This window comes from Desmodus rotundus, chromosome 1 (genome assembly GCF_022682495.2).
Source record: "Desmodus rotundus isolate HL8 chromosome 1, HLdesRot8A.1, whole genome shotgun sequence".
NCBI classification, from domain to species: domain Eukaryota; kingdom Metazoa; phylum Chordata; class Mammalia; order Chiroptera; family Phyllostomidae; genus Desmodus; species Desmodus rotundus.
In genome coordinates this window covers 20,272,205-20,290,452 of record NC_071387.1, presented here as the reverse complement: position 1 = coordinate 20,290,452, position 18,248 = coordinate 20,272,205, and the positions used below count along the sequence as shown (strand labels likewise).

At 47.2% G+C, this 18,248-nt stretch overlaps 1 protein-coding gene across 9 annotated transcripts in view; it reads left to right on the top strand.

Moving 5' to 3' along the window:
* Positions 1-17,049, top strand: part of PALM2AKAP2 (PALM2 and AKAP2 fusion) — a 406,552-nt gene extending 389,503 nt beyond the window's left edge. For 5 of the 9 annotated variants that reach the window (XM_045195065.2, XM_045195066.2, XM_045195069.3 and 2 more), the window contains 3 exons: positions 4,094-4,272; positions 9,322-9,360; positions 13,209-17,049. In XM_045195065.2, the coding sequence (XP_045051000.2) occupies positions 4,094-4,272; positions 9,322-9,360; positions 13,209-13,307 (317 nt within the window). In that variant the 3' untranslated portion in view covers positions 13,308-17,049. The remainder of the gene's footprint in view (positions 1-4,093; positions 4,273-9,321; positions 9,361-13,208) is intronic. The other 4 variants (XM_053921886.1, XM_053921896.1, XM_045195073.2 and 1 more) reach the window with 2 other exon arrangements.
* Positions 17,050-18,248: the final 1,199 nt, after the last annotated feature.

The window sequence follows — 18,248 nt, the reverse complement described above, 5'->3', positions numbered from 1 at the left end:
TGTCTGAGAGCTGTTTAGGGTGTTCGGCCCAGGTGAGAACCTAGAAGGCGGGATGTTTGCCATTGAAAGCGGAGCTCCCTTTCGGCTGTCATCAGCTATGAGTCATTCACCAGGTGAATAAGCAAAAAAGAGAGCAGGTTTTGATGAGGCAAGTGGGGGGTGGAGCCTGGGGGTCCTGGGAAGTGCTGGGTGAGATGTGTGAGGTGAGGACCAGAGATGACACCAGAGATGACTTCACTGTTTAAGGATCCTACCGGGGTTTGTCCTCAGGGCCATGAAATTCCAAGGGGCCCTGAGGCCACAGACAAGGATGAGATAGACTTTCCAGGACTACAGGACACATCCTTTGCGGCACATTCATGCAATGATCCCTGAGGCCCCAACAGTGGTGGTGTTCCGGTGCCCACCCCGGAGGGAAGAGCATTAGAGGTTTTTTTCACCGTCCTAATTGTGAGGACTGTTGGCTCTAGACTTCCGAGGAAGAAGGTGGGTGTGAGCAGGGCCCTCTGTCTTAGCAGTCTGTGTGAAATGGCGCATTCCTGGAATGGCACACAGTGCCAGTGCCTGGTTTGAACCAGACTGGGGTGTGTTGGTGGCGGGTGTTGCAGATCACAGGGCCCAGCAGAGAAGCCTGGCCAAGGTGACTCCTCCAGTACCGACACCAAGGGGATGGGGCGCCGTGTCTCCTTTCTTTGGGGATCTCTGATGGCTTTGCCTGAGGCTGTGATGCGGGCTTGGTTATTTGGTGTCTGCTTCTCTCAGAGACCTCTCAGCTACTTTCTCTTTGGAAGCAGCTGCTCTGGACCTGCTAACCCAGCCTGTCTTTCCTATTGCTCCTGTGACCTCTAGCGTCTGTAAATGGTAAGGCTTGCTGTAGGGGCGGGTGGTTTTGCTAGAATACAAAGAAGTAAGGAGGAACTGTCTCTCATGTTTAACGGTTAACCACTTCTCTATATTAACCCTTTGCCCTCTTTCCAGTTCTCTTTCAGCCTGCGTCCCATCAATATAATTTAGCCGTAATCAACTCGATTTGGCTCCCAGGCCAGACCCGACTCTGATGGTTACTAGCTGACGTAACTTGGGCTGACAATAGCATCCGAGCCTCCATGGTCCGAACCGTTCACAGGAGGCATGACAGCCACCCTGACTACACCCGAGGTCAATGGGAGGATCGAGTGATGTGAAGCCCGTACATGAAGTGCTGTTTAAATGTGCTTCTTATTACTGCAGAGCCCCCGAGCCTGTGATTCTGCAGACCGAGACTGTTTCATTTCAAACACTTTGGTGAAGACATTTAAACTCTTTCTTTCCTCAGATTGTCTATTGGGAATTCTGTCCCTAGCTACAAGCATTTAATAAGAGGTTGCTATGTAGATGTCATAATGTACTCACTGGTTCACTCAACAAAGTTGAGCTCCTACTTTGTGCCAAATACCACAGTGGGTGCTGTGATCCAGCAGTGACCAGGGCAGACAAGGTCCTGCCTTCGTGGAGTTTATGTTCAGATGAACTGAGGGGTTCATAGGTGATTGAAATGGTCCCCATCCTCAGGTGACCTTACAGCTTAACTGAGAAGAGAAGCTTCAACAGACAGATATGATACAAGTCAGTGTGTGAAAGGGCTTCCACAGGAGTCTAAGCAGGTGCTGTGAAGCAGGGGACCGACTGTGGTGTGCAAAAGGGTGAGGCAGGGAAGGTGGACTATGCTTTCTAGAAGTTGGAGGCTGGAGGCATGGCTGCTGGGAGGTGATTTGGACACTTAAGAGGTCGACTGGTAAACCATGATGACCAACCTTGGCAATTTGGTGTTTATTTCTGGTTCCAGCAGAATTGTAAAACTTTTATGCAGAATACCCGCGAAATGGCTCATTCTCATTCTATAGACATTATTCTTTGAGATTCCAAATATATAGTAACTGGATACATTAGATGCTTGCTGTTCTAAACATTAACTTTATGAATCGTAACTTAGTCCTTATGCCACCTGGATGGGGTAGGTACCTCTATTATCATACCCATTTTACAGGAGAGGGACCTGAGATAGACACGCAGTAAGAAACTCGCCCAAGGTTATTTCGCTGCTAAGTGGTGGGTTCAAACCCTAGCAGGCCGGCTCCAGGGCTTGTGTGCCTACCTCTATGCGGTTTCCTTTCTCAAACCCTCATTTAAAAAGTCAATCTGAAGTTGTAGAGCTATATTTTTATGCAGAGGTGGTATTACCCTGAGGTCTGGGATTGCTTTAAAATGTTTCAGTATTAGGAGGAGGGGGCAGAGAGGAAGGAGGGAAGGCTAGGTGAAGCAGGTGTGGTAAAATCTCGGTAAGTGTTTAATGCAGTTGATGGGAGCCATTGTAGCATTCCCTAATTCCCATAAGAAAAAAATAGAAATCATTGCTAGTGAATATGGGAACTCAGATATTTTCTACCTTGCTGTTAATAGCAACAGACTCTCTGTAGGTGATCTGGGTCATTTAGGTCAAGGCAATGAGTTTCCGTAAGTTACTAATGTAACGGTGGCTCTTGCAGAACGAGGGCTCTGTTCTGTGTTTTAAAAACGTCCCACCTCATTGCCAAATGTGACTGCTATGTGTTTTCTTTAAATCAGTAAGGGTTGATGTTCTTGCCAAATATATTTGATAGAATAGCTAAATGGGTGAGTCAGAGGGGACCTCAAAGACAACTTCTTCCAAAATCCTCATTTTATTGCGAGGAGAACTGAAGTGATGAGCCCAAGATTAGCGTGGGAGTATTAAATGATTGTCTGTAGCCAACCACGTGGCTCATTCATGGGAAAGCAGACATTAAAACCTGGGTTTCCTGAATTCTAGGGGGCTTTCCACCTCCCATCAAAAGCAGCTGTGCCCAGAAAGGGGCTAGAGCGGCCCACCTGGGGACATGGACCCCCCGGCTTCACTTGTAAGTCGAGCTAGGTCAGGCAGTTGCCAAGTTAAAAGTCTGGGGAGGAAGATGAAGAAGGAGGAGTCCCCTGAGCTGCGGACTGGAAGGGGTCAAACGGGTCTTCCATCTAACCTTGGCAGTTTCCAAACTGCGGACTCGAATGGTCCCACTTCTTTCATGTGCTTTTCCACATTCCCTGTTCGTGGGCCCTTTGTCTCTGGCAGAGGCCATCGTTGGAACAGCCCTGACCATGGCACCAGGAGGTACATCTTGGGGTGCACTTGGGGCTCTGTGGCAATAAAACCCACCGCAGAAGCCAGGGCCAGGCATTTCCCGAGAGGGAGGAAGACAGAGGGTCTCAGTGGGAGTGCCCAGAGTCTCCACGCCCTGCCACCGTTGCCCTGCTCTCCCCACCTGAGAATTCCTATAAGGCATTTCCAAAGTTCTGACTGCACCTTTCCCCAGGCTGGTGCACAGCTTTTCTACAGCACCCACACTGTCTCTGTGGGCATTCATTCCTTAGGGTTTGGGGGAGGGAGGGGGGCCTCCAGTCCAAATGCTCTGGGACCAAGGCAGGTAAGATGAATGAATGAAGCTGGCCTATGCAAGACTGGGACCACCTGGGGAGAACGAACCTGGTTTCCCTTCAAAGGTTTTATTTACAACATTGTATTGTCCATGCCTAAGGCTAGGGCAGGTCACATGATAGCTGGTGGCCTTTGACAGAGAAGAAAGAGCCTGGTGAGGAAACCAGGAGACCTGGGTCCCATCACTGCCTCCCAGGGACCCCAACATAGCCCTTCCTTTGCACAACCTCAGTTTTCTTCATCTCTAAGAAGTGGGTCTCTAAGGCTCAAAGATGCTATATCTTCATAATCTAATTCTATGCTCTGTCATAGAATACATGTCCCAAAACAACTGGAACCCATGTCTGTCTGTCTGACCTATATTTGCAAAGTGCCCAACAGGCCCCTTGGGTCTGACGTTTTAGCCCTGGGTTCCCTGAGGCCCTTGTTGGATGGTTTGTGACATTATCCTTAAGTTCTCTGGTCCCTGTAATGAGATGTCCTGCTCATACCGTTGTTGTAGCACTATTCTCTATGTCGGAGATTGCTTGTGTGCCAGTTTTCTGCTCTTTCTGAAAGCAGTCGTGAGCAGACAAGCTTAGAAAGGGTGTTCTCTTCGTATTGTTTCAGGGAAAATAGAGAAAGTCAGACCTCCTCCATCCCCCACACCTGAAGGCCCCAGCTCGCAGCCTGACTTAGCCCCCGAAGAGGCTGCCGGATCCCAGCGGCCCAAGAATCTGATGCAGACCCTCATGGAAGACTATGAGACACACAAATCTAAAAGGCGCGAGAGAATGGATGATAGTAGTGTAAGTTTCTTCTCCTTTCCTCTTTCACTTCTCCGAGGGCGGACGTAGCGCGCGTGCGGTGTTCCAGTTCAGGTACAGGTGTGCATGCAGGTGTTGGCCAGCATCGCGGTTCCCAAACTGATTTCCACATGTGTGGTTCGCTATGCCTGGAGTTGGGGTTGGGGTTTCGCCTTGTTTCTCAGAAATACAGGTCATGCAAGGAACAGGTCTTTTTGCTGCCAGCTGTAGTTGGAGCCCACTGGTGTGAGATGTTCAGTGGGAGGAAAGGCACTACGCAGGGTGAGAAGGAGGACTTAAGGACCCTGAAACCACCCCAGGCACCAGGGAGCTGATTTCTCCCACCACTGGCCTGCTCTGTAGGATTTTATTTCTCTAGAGAACTGTGACAATACTATTCTTTCAACGTCTGCTGTGGGCAGTCCCTGTAACTGTTACTCAGTGCTCAAAAGACTAAGTGAGTTTGGGGCTGTTATCAAGCCTTGTATTACAGTTTGGCAGGAAAGAGCTATTTAAAATGACAGTTAAAAACCACACGGCTACCCTGAGGACTGCACGTGATGTTCACATTGACCTTGAAGGAAGTCATCTGCTCTGTGGTTTCTCTCTCCAGTAAGAGACCTAAGGACTGTTGTTGTACAGCCATGAGCCAGGGATCAGCTTTGGGGGTCCACACCAACCTCTTAGGAGTCTGCTGGCCTCAGTCCCTAAGCATTTATTGAGGTGACCACCACTTCCCCCCGATTATACTTAGGTTACAAATAGCTTGGCTTAGTGGAGGGTGCCAGCCACCCTGTTTACCTGGGACAGTCCTGGTTTATGCCTGTTGTCCTGGTGTCATTATATAATAGTGTCCCCTTTTACTCTTAAAAGTGCCCCAGTTTGGATGACAAATTATTTGGTCACCTTAAACTTGAATGCTGCGGTGCTTATAGTAAGAATTCCAGGCTGACTTATTGCCTTTCATATCCTGGTTGACTAGGTTAAAGAATTTCTGCAGTTGAGACTCAATGTTGCTTTCACATTTGGCAGTAAAGAAAGCAAACACTCCTATAGCAACCTGGTGGCTCGCTTGGTGTCTCCCAGGCTCTCTCTGGAGTCTCCACCTACATCCCTGGCATCTGAACTCAGCTCCTCTGTTATGCTGGAGTGCGGCTGGGCTGTTTTCCCACTGCCGGAGCTCCTCCCTCAGCCCACAGGACTGTCTCTCCCCACCAAGTCACTTCAGCAGGCCCTTCTTTGCAGGCCCCCTTAAAATATGGAGTTTACCTTTTAGGTATTTTTGGAGCCTGTGACCATTTTGAAGCCTACTGCTCCGAAAATGGCTGTTTCTTTTCTGCGGTGATTCCACACCCGGCATCAGCAGCTTTGGGGGAGTTGGCTGAGTGGGCCCCTCGCATCTGGAGTGGAAGGGGAAGAACACGTGGAACCACTTTGCGTGTGCACCATGCAGGTGTTTTCTAAGCACCCTCTACATGCCCCATGTCTATGCCTTTAGTGTTGAAATGCAGAGGAAAAGCCTGCGCACAGAGGTGGAGCCCACTCTTAGCTCATTTCGTAGGCAGAGGCTGGAAGCCTCTTTCGTGCAAACTCTGACACTGCGGCAGCCACCTGGCGAATGCCAACCAGGTTGGATTTCCCCCCTTGCTTTAGGGCAGCTGCTCTGAATCAGAGTTTTAATATATTGATCACTCGTCTTGTATGCGATGAAGTGGCAGCCTTCTGGCTCTATTTTTCTTGAGTAAATAAACATTTTGTATAAGGGAGAAACCTACTAACTAATCAAGTTGTTAGTACCCCCAGATCTCCGAGTCAGAGCCAAGTATTTGGCACTGTTGTTGATATTGCAAGAAAACCAAGTCTGATGTTGAAAATTCTTAGGAACAGAACAGAACAAAATCTATTCAGTCCACGATAGCCCTTTTAAGATACGCAAACCTGGAAAAAGCGCACTCAAATTGCTTCTAAAGCAAATACATGAACAGAGCCCCTTGTCACCCCCGTTTCTTATTCCTCTTGATTCAGAGGATCTTTTCTACTGTGTCTGTGTCAGTCACTGGAGAACATGTTGAAGTTTACCTGTAGGAATGAACAAGCCTTCACTTGTCTTCCTAGCTGATCCGTGGCCCCCTCTTTAATTGTCTCTGATGCCAGAGGGATCATAAACAGGAGCAGACAGATTGCCTGGTGCTTGCCTTGTGTAACTGTCTCCCCTGCCCCTAGAAGCTGGAGCTCTGCTCTGCTCCATTCATACACGCTAGCTATTCTCCGGGCAAACTCTGGCTTCTTCGATTCTCCACCCTCTGAGAACCTCACATGGCTCACCTGGGTCCAGTGTCACCCTGGCACCAACACTGGTTGTTCCGCCTGCCGTTACGCCTTCCAAAAACTCCCTCACACATGACCAGGACCAACCATGCGTTTGTCCATAGGAAGTAGCAAGCTCTCTCGGAACTGAACAAAAACAGTTCTTATTTGCTGTGCTTCCTAAGGGGAAGGCACACTTAAAAAACAACATGCGGCGACCGGGGTGTATACACAGTGATACATTTGACACAGTGGTGTTAAAGAGCGTGAAGGACAGAAGAAAGAGAAGACGGAGAAGCCCCCGGGAGCTGTGCCTGCGGTTTTCATGAGTCACTTTTGCCAACTGACCCTTGCCATCAAACCCACGCTTCCCGCCTGCCTGCCCCCCCCTCCCCCCACAGCCCGAGCAGCAGGGGTCTCTGGAGTCCTGCCCCAGCTCAGGGCCCTTGCATTTTCCCACTTGGTGGAAAACCATATGCAGGACAGGCGGGGAGGCCTCTGGCCCACGGAATCCCTGCCTGGGGGTGGGGCGGGGGACACTGCACAATAACCGGTGGGCTTTTCGTGCTCCTGAGCTGTCCCTCTCCCGCTGGGAACAAGGTGAGGGCTAAGAGAATGTCAGAAGGTGGAAAGTTAAATCACGGACTCTCTCTCAGAACATTGACCCGGGAGTCACTGTATCAGTGATATTGAGTCCTCTGTGGGTATTCTGCTCATTTTGCAGAAAAAGTCCATGATGAAGAACCAGGAAAAGCCTCTTTTCCTGAAAAGTTATCCCCAAATGGCCATTCTGGTTACCGTCTCAGAGCTGGAATGCATAGGCCGCGCCCACCTGCGCTGGCTTCCTTGTTCCAGGTGGCGTGGTCACCAGTGAGTGTCCCAGTGGTCGAGGCTTCGGCCAGGCCCCACGTACTAATGGACCCCTGGGTATGTGGGGATAGGAGAGTTGCTCTCCCCACCCCACACCTTACCCTGGGCTGTTCAGCAGCCTACCCAGGGCCTGTGTGAGAATTAGGAAAAGGTACCTGTTTCCTCTGAGGACCCAGCCCTGCTGCAGCCACACCGTCAGTCAGTGAGTGGAGGTGGGGGACTGAGTTCAACCCCATCAGTCCCCTCCCTCATCCTGGTGCTTCTGTGCAGTGCACTCACCACACACCCAGGTGCAGCAGCCCCGCTCCTATTGTGGGTCCCTCTTATCTGAAAATGTTGGGTGGAAATGCCCCCTTGTCTGGGCCTGAGCCCAGCTCTGGTCCGTCATGCAACGTATACTGGGTGGGTGACTCGTAGGGTCCTGAAGGGTTTTTGTGCTGGGCAGAAAAAGGATATTTAGGCAACTGTTTTTCTGGCAGTTGTTTCCCCAACTTGACCTGAGCCTAGGAAGATGATGGGTTCTTGAGCCAGTGATGCCCTTGAACTCCGTGGATTGCTTTCCCTTTCTTGACTGAAAGGACGCTGACCTGAGTCCAAATTCCAGCCTCCTGGGCATTCAGCCCCACCCTCACTTCTAGCACAGGACCTATTCTTGGTGGATTTTTCCTGTGTTCTCTCTCTCTTGCCCCAAGAATAGGTGCCGAGAGGACTTTCAGCCAACCCGCCCTGTCTGAAAATAAGAGAAGGCCTCACCAGTTCTCCTGGGTTGACTCAGAGCTGGGGACAAGCAGTTACCAATCGTCTAAGAATTCCTGGCTCACATTTTTCTCTAGACCAGTACAGCCTTGGAGGGTTGTGGCTGTAATCCCACTGAGTGGTTGAAAGAAGCCCCACTGCCTCCGGTTCCCCCCTACCCCAGGCTCTACAGAAGCTCAGCCACAATCAGTGATGTTGGGTGCCGCCCAGCTTTCTCCTGGGTTCTCCCTCACACCCTAGGAAGGTGCAAAGAAGGGGAGAGCTCCAGATTCATCCACCCCTGGCCGTCAGCCCAATGATTACAGAACTAATTTGTAAGTGCTACACATAAGAAGCAGGCAGTGATCACAGATGTGTGATCCCAAGGGTTAAAATGCCAAAAACCCATCATGCCTCCAACATCCTTAGTAGTGTAAGTGCAAGGTCATTACCACGAATCTAGACTGGACTGTCCAAAGTTGGTCGTTGTATCTCATTTCCCATAACCAGGACTTTGTTCCCCCTGAGCTTTTCTTGCAGGGACTTTCAGTCTCCTATAGGAACTGAAGGATCATTTTAGTTTCTACAGGTACTTGTCCAGACCCCCAAGGTAGTGATAAGAGAGGCTATGTGGTTTCTGGAGGCATCCTTAGGTTTGGGCCTCCACAAAGCTTGCAGCCAAGCAACATTTATCTGTAGTTAGGGTCTCCTTGTCATGGGACAACAGGCTGCAAGACTGCTTTGGGGTTCAGAGAAGCCTACAGGAAGAGAAAAGGCTCCTTGGCTTTTCCAAAAGGGCCGCCAAGGAGCTTGCTGTAGGCATCTGGTTGGTTGCATACCTGGAGATTGGGGAATGTTGTTAATTCAAAGCACAGAAACTGGAAGCAACAAACCTTGAATTAACAAAGTATGGCTTATCTGATATTTTTATTAAATAGTAATGGGGTATCTACTTGCTCTGAAAGATACAGACTTCTAAATAAACTAATATCAGATGAAGCAAGTCTTGGCGTAGGTGTCCAATGGTCTCCTGGTGTTACCCCTCCTGTCTGCCCCGGTGTGGGACCGGTGCCCAGCTGGGGGTATTCTGTGAGTGCGTCTCTGCCGTGTACTAACCCTGGTCTTTTCCCTCTCTGCCAGTACACCTCTAAGTTACTGTCTTGCAAGGTGACTTCCGAGGTACTGTTCAACTTGTTTGTCTTGGTTTTCCTGCATGCCTGGCCTACGTGCATGCTGTTGTGGTTTGCCATTTCCCGGTGGGTTGAATGAGAAGGACAAGAAAGCCGTTTGTCTCCATGTGTTTTTCTACCGCCCTCAAAATGTTGGCGCGCAGGCAGCAAGGATGCGCCCTGCTGTGCTTTGCTGTGCCCTGTGGTGGGACTGCAGGGGACCCGGCCCTGCTCGTGGATCTGGAAGATCTTTGCACGAGAGGGCACACACGATGGATTTTTTCTTTCGTTTCTTCAGGCACTGGTAGTAAATGTTCCCCAGTCTGGTTAGAAAACAATGCAGCTCAAGAGGACGGAGTCTACCTTTGTGCAAATCCGGAGAGCTCCGTGCCACAGCTTTAGGGTATATTCGTCCAAAAGTGAACCAGGCCGGCTTCCCTTTTACCCCGTTGTTCAATCTGTACTTTTTGTTTTGGAAGCTTCTTAAAGCATTGAATCTTCCCCAAAGTCTCCGTTTCCCTACAACTTCCTTTTACACAGATTTCACCAACTTGTGCTGTGAAAAAGTACTTTTTCATTTTCCCCATTTTTTCCCTGTTTTCTCTTTTTTGCTCTGAGAAAGCACAGTGTTTTTCCTATTTTTATTTCTAAAGCATTGTATCATTTCTAGTTTAAAAGAATTACTTCAAATATACAGAATCATAAAGAGAATCGTTCTGGTAGTCGCTCAGTTAGCAGCTCATTGAGCACCTACTATGCATCAGGCACTTTTCTAGGTTCCAAGAACAGATCAGTCAGCAAAACAAAGTCCCTGATGTTATGGAGCAGGCATTCCAATGCGCCAAATACCATGACATAGTAAAATAATGAAGCCCAGCCTTCCAGCTTTGTCCATTCTCATCATGCCACAATATTTGCTTAATATTTCATAAAAAATGAATGTTGCAACGAGAACTGAATTCCTCCTCTTACTTCTCCCAGTTCCCATCTCACTCTCTCCTGAGAGGCACCTGTTCCTGAGTTTGGGGTTCATCTTCATGCATGTTTTTATACTTGTCCTACCTATACGTAAACAGTATGTTACAGTTTTGCATGTTTTAGAACTTTCTCTAAATGACATATTGTAGTGTCCTGTACTCCTTGCTTCATTTTGTCTGCATTGTTTTTAGATGTGTCCATATTGATACTATGGCTCTAGGCCACTCATAATAACTGCTGATACAGTCTTCCATTGAAGGAACATCTCACTGTTTATTTATTCTCCTAGGGAGGGAAATGTAGGTTCTTCTCTGAAAAAAAAATGCTTGCCATTACAAACAATGCTTTGCTGAATGTTATTATACATACCTCTTCGTGCTTCTATGGCAGTATTTCGCTCTATACCTGGAAATAGAAATACTGGTTATAGGGCTTAGGTATCCTTACATTCACTACATATTATAAAATTATTCTTCAAATTGGTGTGCTAACCTGTAGCACAATAAAATTTGAAAAAAGATTTTATTTATTTTTAGAGAGAGGGGAAGAGGGGGGAGAGAGGGAGAGAAACACTGATGTGAGAGAGAAACATCAGTTGGCCTTGACTGGGGACCAAACCCGTAACCCAGGCATGTGCCCTGACCCGGAATTGGACCGGTGACCTTTCACTTTGTGGGACGACACTCAACCAACTGAGCCACACCGGTCAGGACTAACACAATATATTTTTAAAATCTCCCTATTTAGCCATAATTACAGTTAACTATATACATGTAAGTTGATGGTTATCGGTAATTTTCTTTCATAAGGTGTAAAATGAGTATTGAGAATATCATTACATGTACTTTTCTCACTGTCTAATTGTGGTGTTTAGAAGCTTAGATGTATTTTTTAACTTTTAGGTACACCTTTCAGTTTGTATGTGCAAGGTGAACAGATGACCATTTTACACAGTACAGAGATCCTTATAAAAACGCCTTTTACTTAAAGTACTTCATAGTTTATAAAGCCCCCTCACATGAAGGTAGAAACAATCATTGTTTGAGAACTTACTGTGCAGGGGGAACTATTGCTGAATGCCTCCCATGCATTGCCTCGTGTTTCCCTCATGCCAACTGTACTGCAGTGACTTGTTCCCCCTATACATATAAGGCACAGGGGTAAACTTTCCCAAGATGACATAGTCACTAGGACTTAAACCAAGACCTGCCTGGACTTTAGAGTCAGCACTGCCTCTTGAGAAAGCCTGTGAAGTAGGGTGGCGGTGCTCCGTCCATTTTGCAGGTAAAGAAAACTGAGGCACGAGATATCGTGAACAGCAGCAGCATGTTCTAGAGCTGGAAATAAAGCTCAGGACTTCCAAGTCCGGCCAAGCCCTGCTTCTCTGCGCCATGCTACCACGCACTGGCCACAAGAATCCTCCGTTTGTAACTACAGCGGGTTTAAAAGCATGCTTTTTCCTACTGACATCTGACTCTTAGATACTGAGTAAGTGGCCACGATATGCTTACCCACAAAACACTGTGTGACATGGCTTATGTGCCTAACGGTGAGCATTTATTCAGGTGACATGACTCTGTCCTACATGTGAGGTCCAGCTGGCCCTGCTGTGAAGTCTGTTCATTTGCCAGAGGGGCAGAGAAGCAGAGTGAGACGGGCCCCCAGAATCTGGTCATGCCTGGACTCCCAGCCTTGCCTGTCACCTGCACCTCCTTGCTTCTCTGGAGTTTCCAGGATCCCTGTCCCTTGCAAAAATGATTGTTCTTAGAATAAGCAAAGCCTTCATTGCTATTTGGGCAATTAACCAGGGTTGGCTCTGCTGGACCTTTTCTTTAAAATCAGAAACTTCACATCCTAAGTTGATGCCATCATAATTTACCTGGCTGGCTGGCATGCATGGGTTTGCTTTTGGTGGAGTGGCATGCAATTGAGTCATGTTTCCTATGTTGGCAACATTAAATGTTACTCAGCTGGACCTCATCTTGATCAAACCAAAGCTGGAACAGACTGGCCGAAGTTTCCCTCCGGAGCCCACAGACTATCCTTGCGAGCCGGAGGGAGGGGCCCCTGCCCTGACGGTGGTGGGCTGGCTCGCCCTCGATATGGTCACTTTCCTTGCACTTACTGCTAGCACCCATGGCCCTCGAGTTGCTTCAGAATGCTCAGATTGCTTTTCATTAGCCCGAAAAGCTATTTTTCCCCCACTTAATATCTCTTTGAAGTTTAATTATGCCAAAGTAGGCTGTCGTGATATACGCAGGATCACATCTTGTAAAGATTCACAAAGCCTACTGGATTGCATCCACACTGGTCCAGTTCTTTGGATTTGTTCTCTGGTTTGCTTGTTTACAAAGTGACTAAGACAGTCTATAGCTCTGCTGTCACTACTAGTTCCGTGAGGATGTTTAAATGAAAATTAGTTAAAATTAAGTATTTAGTTTCTCAGACACGCCAGCCCTATTTGAAGTGCTCAGTAGCCACATGTGGCCAGTGGCTACTGTATGGGGTGGGGGGACAGAAACAGAGTGTTCCCATCAGAGAGCACCAGTTTACAGCAGGTGGGGACTGGCTTTGTTTTCTAAAAACTCCACACAGTCAAGTCTAGTTTGAAGAAACTTGCAGAACATTTCAGGAAAATTAAATCCACATTGATGACTATAGGTCAAATAGCAAGTGAACTGTGGCTGTGAGATGAGAGTGTACACACAGCTCCTGCCTCCCTTTATTTCTTCCTACCTCCCAGAGTACCACACACTTTATTACTTTTCCCTCTCATTACATGTTGTTGAGAGAGGGAAAGGAGGAAAGGAACAGAGGAGTTTGTTTGTATGCATAATTGGCATCCATGAACTCAGCGTAATTTTTTCCCTCTTTTTTCAGGTCCTTGAGGCCACACGGGTGAATCGAAGAAAGAGCGCACTGGCCTTGCGCTGGGAGGCGGGGATCTATGCCAACCAGGAGGAAGAGGACAATGAATAATAAACTTCCTGCCACCCAGGAAGCATTACTGGTGCTTGGGTCGCCAAGAAGCCAAGCAATCCACACACATCACAGCATTTTAATGGAATATTTATTAAAGTGCAAACAGACTCAACAATCCTTCTGTAGACCAGAAGCTGCAATGTACAATGACAAAACATCAAGTGAAAAAGAAGTCCACCCATCAAACTCTAACACCCAGGAGTCAACAGAGGGAGGATTTTTTGTGACTCAAAGAATCACCTGGATTTGGACCAACCCACAACTGATCCGACAGGACAACGAAGTTACAAGCAAATCAGCATGGTTGCTGCAGGCAGAGCTGAGCCCAGCCTCGCTGGGTGGTGAGGAAACAGTGGTGACGGGGCCATTGACAAAGCAGTAGAGCCCATGCTGGTGCCATCTACGCAGCACAGGACACTGGTGTCCCGCCCGTCGCACAGCATCAGGGGGGTGTTGGGTTAACTCCATTTACTCCAGCAGCCATAAAATGAATAATGTTTCTCTCTCCACTTGCCAAGAAGAGGCAATTATGATTCCATTTCTCTTGCCTTTAATTGTTTTTAATTGGGAACAACTAATGATCGCAATATATAAAATCCATATTTTTAAGACAATGTTTCTTCCTGTTGCAAACACAATCTGTTCTACATTAGGAGGTTGAGAAAGGGGGAGAAAGCCAAACCAAATGGATTGTTTTAGCTTTAGCATCTTGTCTGCTTATAGTATTGACTGATCTGCAGGTTATGAGAATACATTTTCACAACTATGTTTCTTCACACGAAAACTATATTTAGTGGACAACTATTTTTATGATGGGATGGGGGAATATATCCATGTAGAAAGCCTGTGCACATTGAACAGCCTGGTTCAAGAGGGCAGGGGTATTTTTAGAGTGGCAATAATTGTAAAAAGGGCGAACTCTGCCTTAGAGAAGCAGATGACAAGAAATAAAAAAGGGGTTTATATTTTATATTATAAAGTGGACCTTAGGGGTGGTAGGAAGAATGAGATTATTTTGGATCAATCAGAAATGAAACCTTAAACAAAGGCGATGAAGGTAGAGAGAGAAGGGAGGGAGAAAGAGTGAGGGGGAAATAAGGAAGTGGGAGATATTTTTGTGGAGCAACCCGTGTTTTTCAGGATGATACAGAGAAATGCAGGAAAGAAGTTGAAGTGCGGGCTTAGAATCAGCTACAAATCCTAAAGATGGTGTGTGTGTGTGTAGGCTGGTGCATACACATGCATGTACCTTTGTGTGTTTGTATCAGGTGTGTGTGCCTGTGAGCAAGTGTGTGTGGTTGGGACTGAAATTCCAGGATGGTCATGGGACAAGAGTGTACAGCGTTTCCCTCCAAAGCTGTTAGCCAGCGTCGGGAGTGAGTGAGAATTTCTTTTTTATGAAAAGGGATATAGAGGCACCAAACTGATGCAGTATCTATTGTATTAAATTGACCTAACATGGCATTTGCGTGAGTCACGATTGCAGGGTTTTGAGCAGTTTTGTAACTTGACACTTAGGAAAGTATCATATTTATTCTCCTGCTTTGTAGTCATGCATGTAGAGGATGCCAGCTTCACTCTCTCCGTCACGTAAAGCAGTAGGAGGAGAGCGTTGGATGGTTGGGTGCCCTACATTTCTGGATGCGAAAAGGTTCCATTCTGGCCATGAGAGAGGAAAAAAACTTACCAGCATTCTTTTTATTTTTCCTTTTTGTTTTAAAACTGTGGTTTTTACAAATAAGCAATAATTAAGTCAGACCTCATGAAACGAGTTTTTGTTTTTATATTGTCATAGCATAAGCTCTAATATGTTATTCTGACAAGTAGCAATCCCACAAAATTTGTATGTAGATGTTACACACGTTCTCTTTGTTTCTTTTTTTAGACTAGTGTTGACTTAGGGGAAAGTTTATTCCCAGACCAGTAGTGGGCACAGAGTCAAAGCGGAACTCTCTGATAGCCTACAAGGATCCTTCAAAACTGCCAAGGGAACCTGCAATTTGAAGCCAAATTCTACCGACGGGGAGTCGGTGCCATCTGTACATGGTCCATGTTCCTGAATATTCCAGATGAATACTCAACAACATGTGCCAGCCATTGGGAACACCAAAGAAATGCACTATCCCTGCTGCAAGGAATTCATTTTCCAGTGGGGGAGGCTGGCATGGAGACGGACATTCTCAGGAAAATGAGGTCTGGGTTTGATTACAAGTCCTGGCAGGTCAAATGGGACAACCAGGAAGGATGCTTTGCCTGCGGATTTCCAGGGTCCTCAAGGCAGGCACATGGGCGAGAACAGATGGGGCGGCAGCTTCAAGTGGCCCAGGGCCCAGCGGCAGCTAGGATGGCCGGAGGAGGGGGCTGCACCAGAAACATGCAGCCCATTTCCTGGCCTGACTCTGGGTCTGGTTAAGACCATAGACGTGATGTGAACGAACTCCCCCCATCTTTCATGAGAGGAATCACTCAGGACTTACCTAAAGTTTTTTTGTTCTGTTTGCAGCTGAAAGGGATGCTTAGGAGGCCGCACAACCATGAGACCACTTTAGAGGCAGAAAAATTGGTCTTTGACTCCAGCTGGTTGAACCAGGGGCACTTGCTGCGTGTCCTTTGGTCCACGCTCCATGTGTAGATAAGGCAACAAATGCAGAGTTTCCAAGACCACCCCACAGTCCCATAGATGTTTAACTGGGGCCCCTTCCTCTCTGGCATTTGCTTGTTCTCTTACACTGCCTTTTGCATACCTGTTGTCTATTTCCTCCCTCCACTCACTCATCCTGTGAACATGTAAATTACAGTTCCCTTGGAAGAGCTAGATTTTCTCTGCGCTCCTGAGTTTTTTATTCATCCAAGAAACATTGGGCCCCTGCTTTTGTACATAGCACTGTGCTAGGCTCTGGGATCCCAAACGAACCCCTAGTTAACTTTCTGAAGATGTAACAGATCCTCGTAGGAAACTTGGCCTCCCATGGGCATCCCTGTCCCCAAATAGTACACAAGCTTGTTACTCTCAACTAGGACAAATGTTTAGATTCTGTAGATGTTAAAGGCTTTCCTGAGAGCATTCCATTCCGCAGTATTTAATAGATGTTCCCTTTCCTCCGCAGCTGATTAACTACTGACACACCTTGGCGCTCTCATCCAGAAGTTATGGAAACAGGGTCTGTCAGTGGCGGGAGGCTAGGCTGTGTTCTGCTCAGACGACACAATGCAGTCTCCTCGCCTCTTCACACCCATGCATGCTGCCCGCCCTAGACAGTGACATAGAAGCAGTATATCGACCAGTGTCCACATATTTGCACAACACGCACACACATGTAAAGTGTAATGAGGAGCACTACATCAGTGTTGACTCTTGTCTCTGGAGACAAATAATTAAATGGTTTTTTTTTTTCCAACTAAAAATGAATGTAATTAAACTATGTATTGAAAAACAATAGCCTAAGTGTTTAGAGATGGTGAATATATCCACTTTTAGCGACCACCAATTTCCTGAATTTTAAGCATTCAGTGAGTGAGCTGCCAACTTTGATTTTTGTGTTGCTCTTTACCCAGATGACTTTTTTGTTTGTTTTTGGAGGACGAGGAGGGGGCAAAAGCAGCAATACTGTGTTTGAATATTATACTCTGTATCTGGCTCTCCTGTGTATGTTAACCACTTAAATGTCATTATTCTGCTTTGGTTTTATAGTGATTGTGAGGCATTCAATGCAAGTATACAATTATTTTCTCATTAAAACCCAGTGTGTGTTGTGTTTTTATAAATGATGGCTACTTGTTTGACGGTGGGAGGGAGGTCAGAGGACTGAGTAGCCAGCAGCAGCCAGCGCCCTCGGCCCGTTCTTCCATACAGCAGAATCCGCTTCTTGCATGTTTGAAAACAAGAAAGCCACTTAGCTGGCGGAGCCCCACTCTTACAAATTGCTCCCAAAGCCCCTGTTGCAATTTGGTTTCCAGCTGCCCTGGATAGAAGCCAGAAACTCCAACAGAACACACCAAAATGATACTCTTGATGAGGTAGACGTCAAGGTCAAAGAGATGATAGGACAAATGGTAAAACTCAAGCTTTGCCTGTGGCTCTTAGGCTCCCATTTTTATTATTAGTCTCCCAGCACCTGCAGTTGGTTTTCCTCTGAAGAATAGAGACTGTCAGACTGTACAGGTTAGTCGGGAAGCTCCGTACCCCACCCCCCCTGTCGTCCTGCCCTCCTTTCTGCCTCCTCTCTGTCTCCAGCTGCTTTGTCCCACACCAACCCTTGTGCTTGTGCCCCTGATCGCCTGTGTCCTGCTTTTCCTTACGCACCCCCACTCCCGTCCTGCCCCTCTTAGGGCTCCTTTACAGCTAATTATTATTATTATTATTATTACTTTGGGGGGGATAGAAGCATCGATTGGTTGCCTCTCACAGACATCCCAACTGGGGACCAAACCCACAACCCAGGCACATGCCCTGACTGAGAATCAAACCTGTGACCTTTCGGTTTATGGGACAACATTCCAACCATGTGAGCCACACCAGCCAGGGCCCAGCTACCTCTTAATTCTCCTCATGTATATGACATCTTTTTTGCAACCATATCTTCCTCTTCTGAGCATCTCTGGGCTTCCCCGTGGCACCTGTCTGGGTGGTGTCTTCCAACCTCTATGTGGGTAAGTTCTAAACTGGGCCAAGGGTGGGGGGAGGGGGAGGTGATACAGCCCCTTTGAAAATTCCATCAAACCGACAATAATGTGTAACATTTATAAAGCGCTGAGAACGGGACAGGCACTTTCATGGTCTCCACGTGTAATCTATTTCTTACAACTCCATGGCCTGTACTATTTTGACGTCCACTTTACATGTCAGGAGACATGCCATGTAGCTCATAAATGGCAGCACTTGAATTTGAACCTGGGCACTGACTTAAGGCTTTGCTCTTACCCACTTTTCCCACAGAA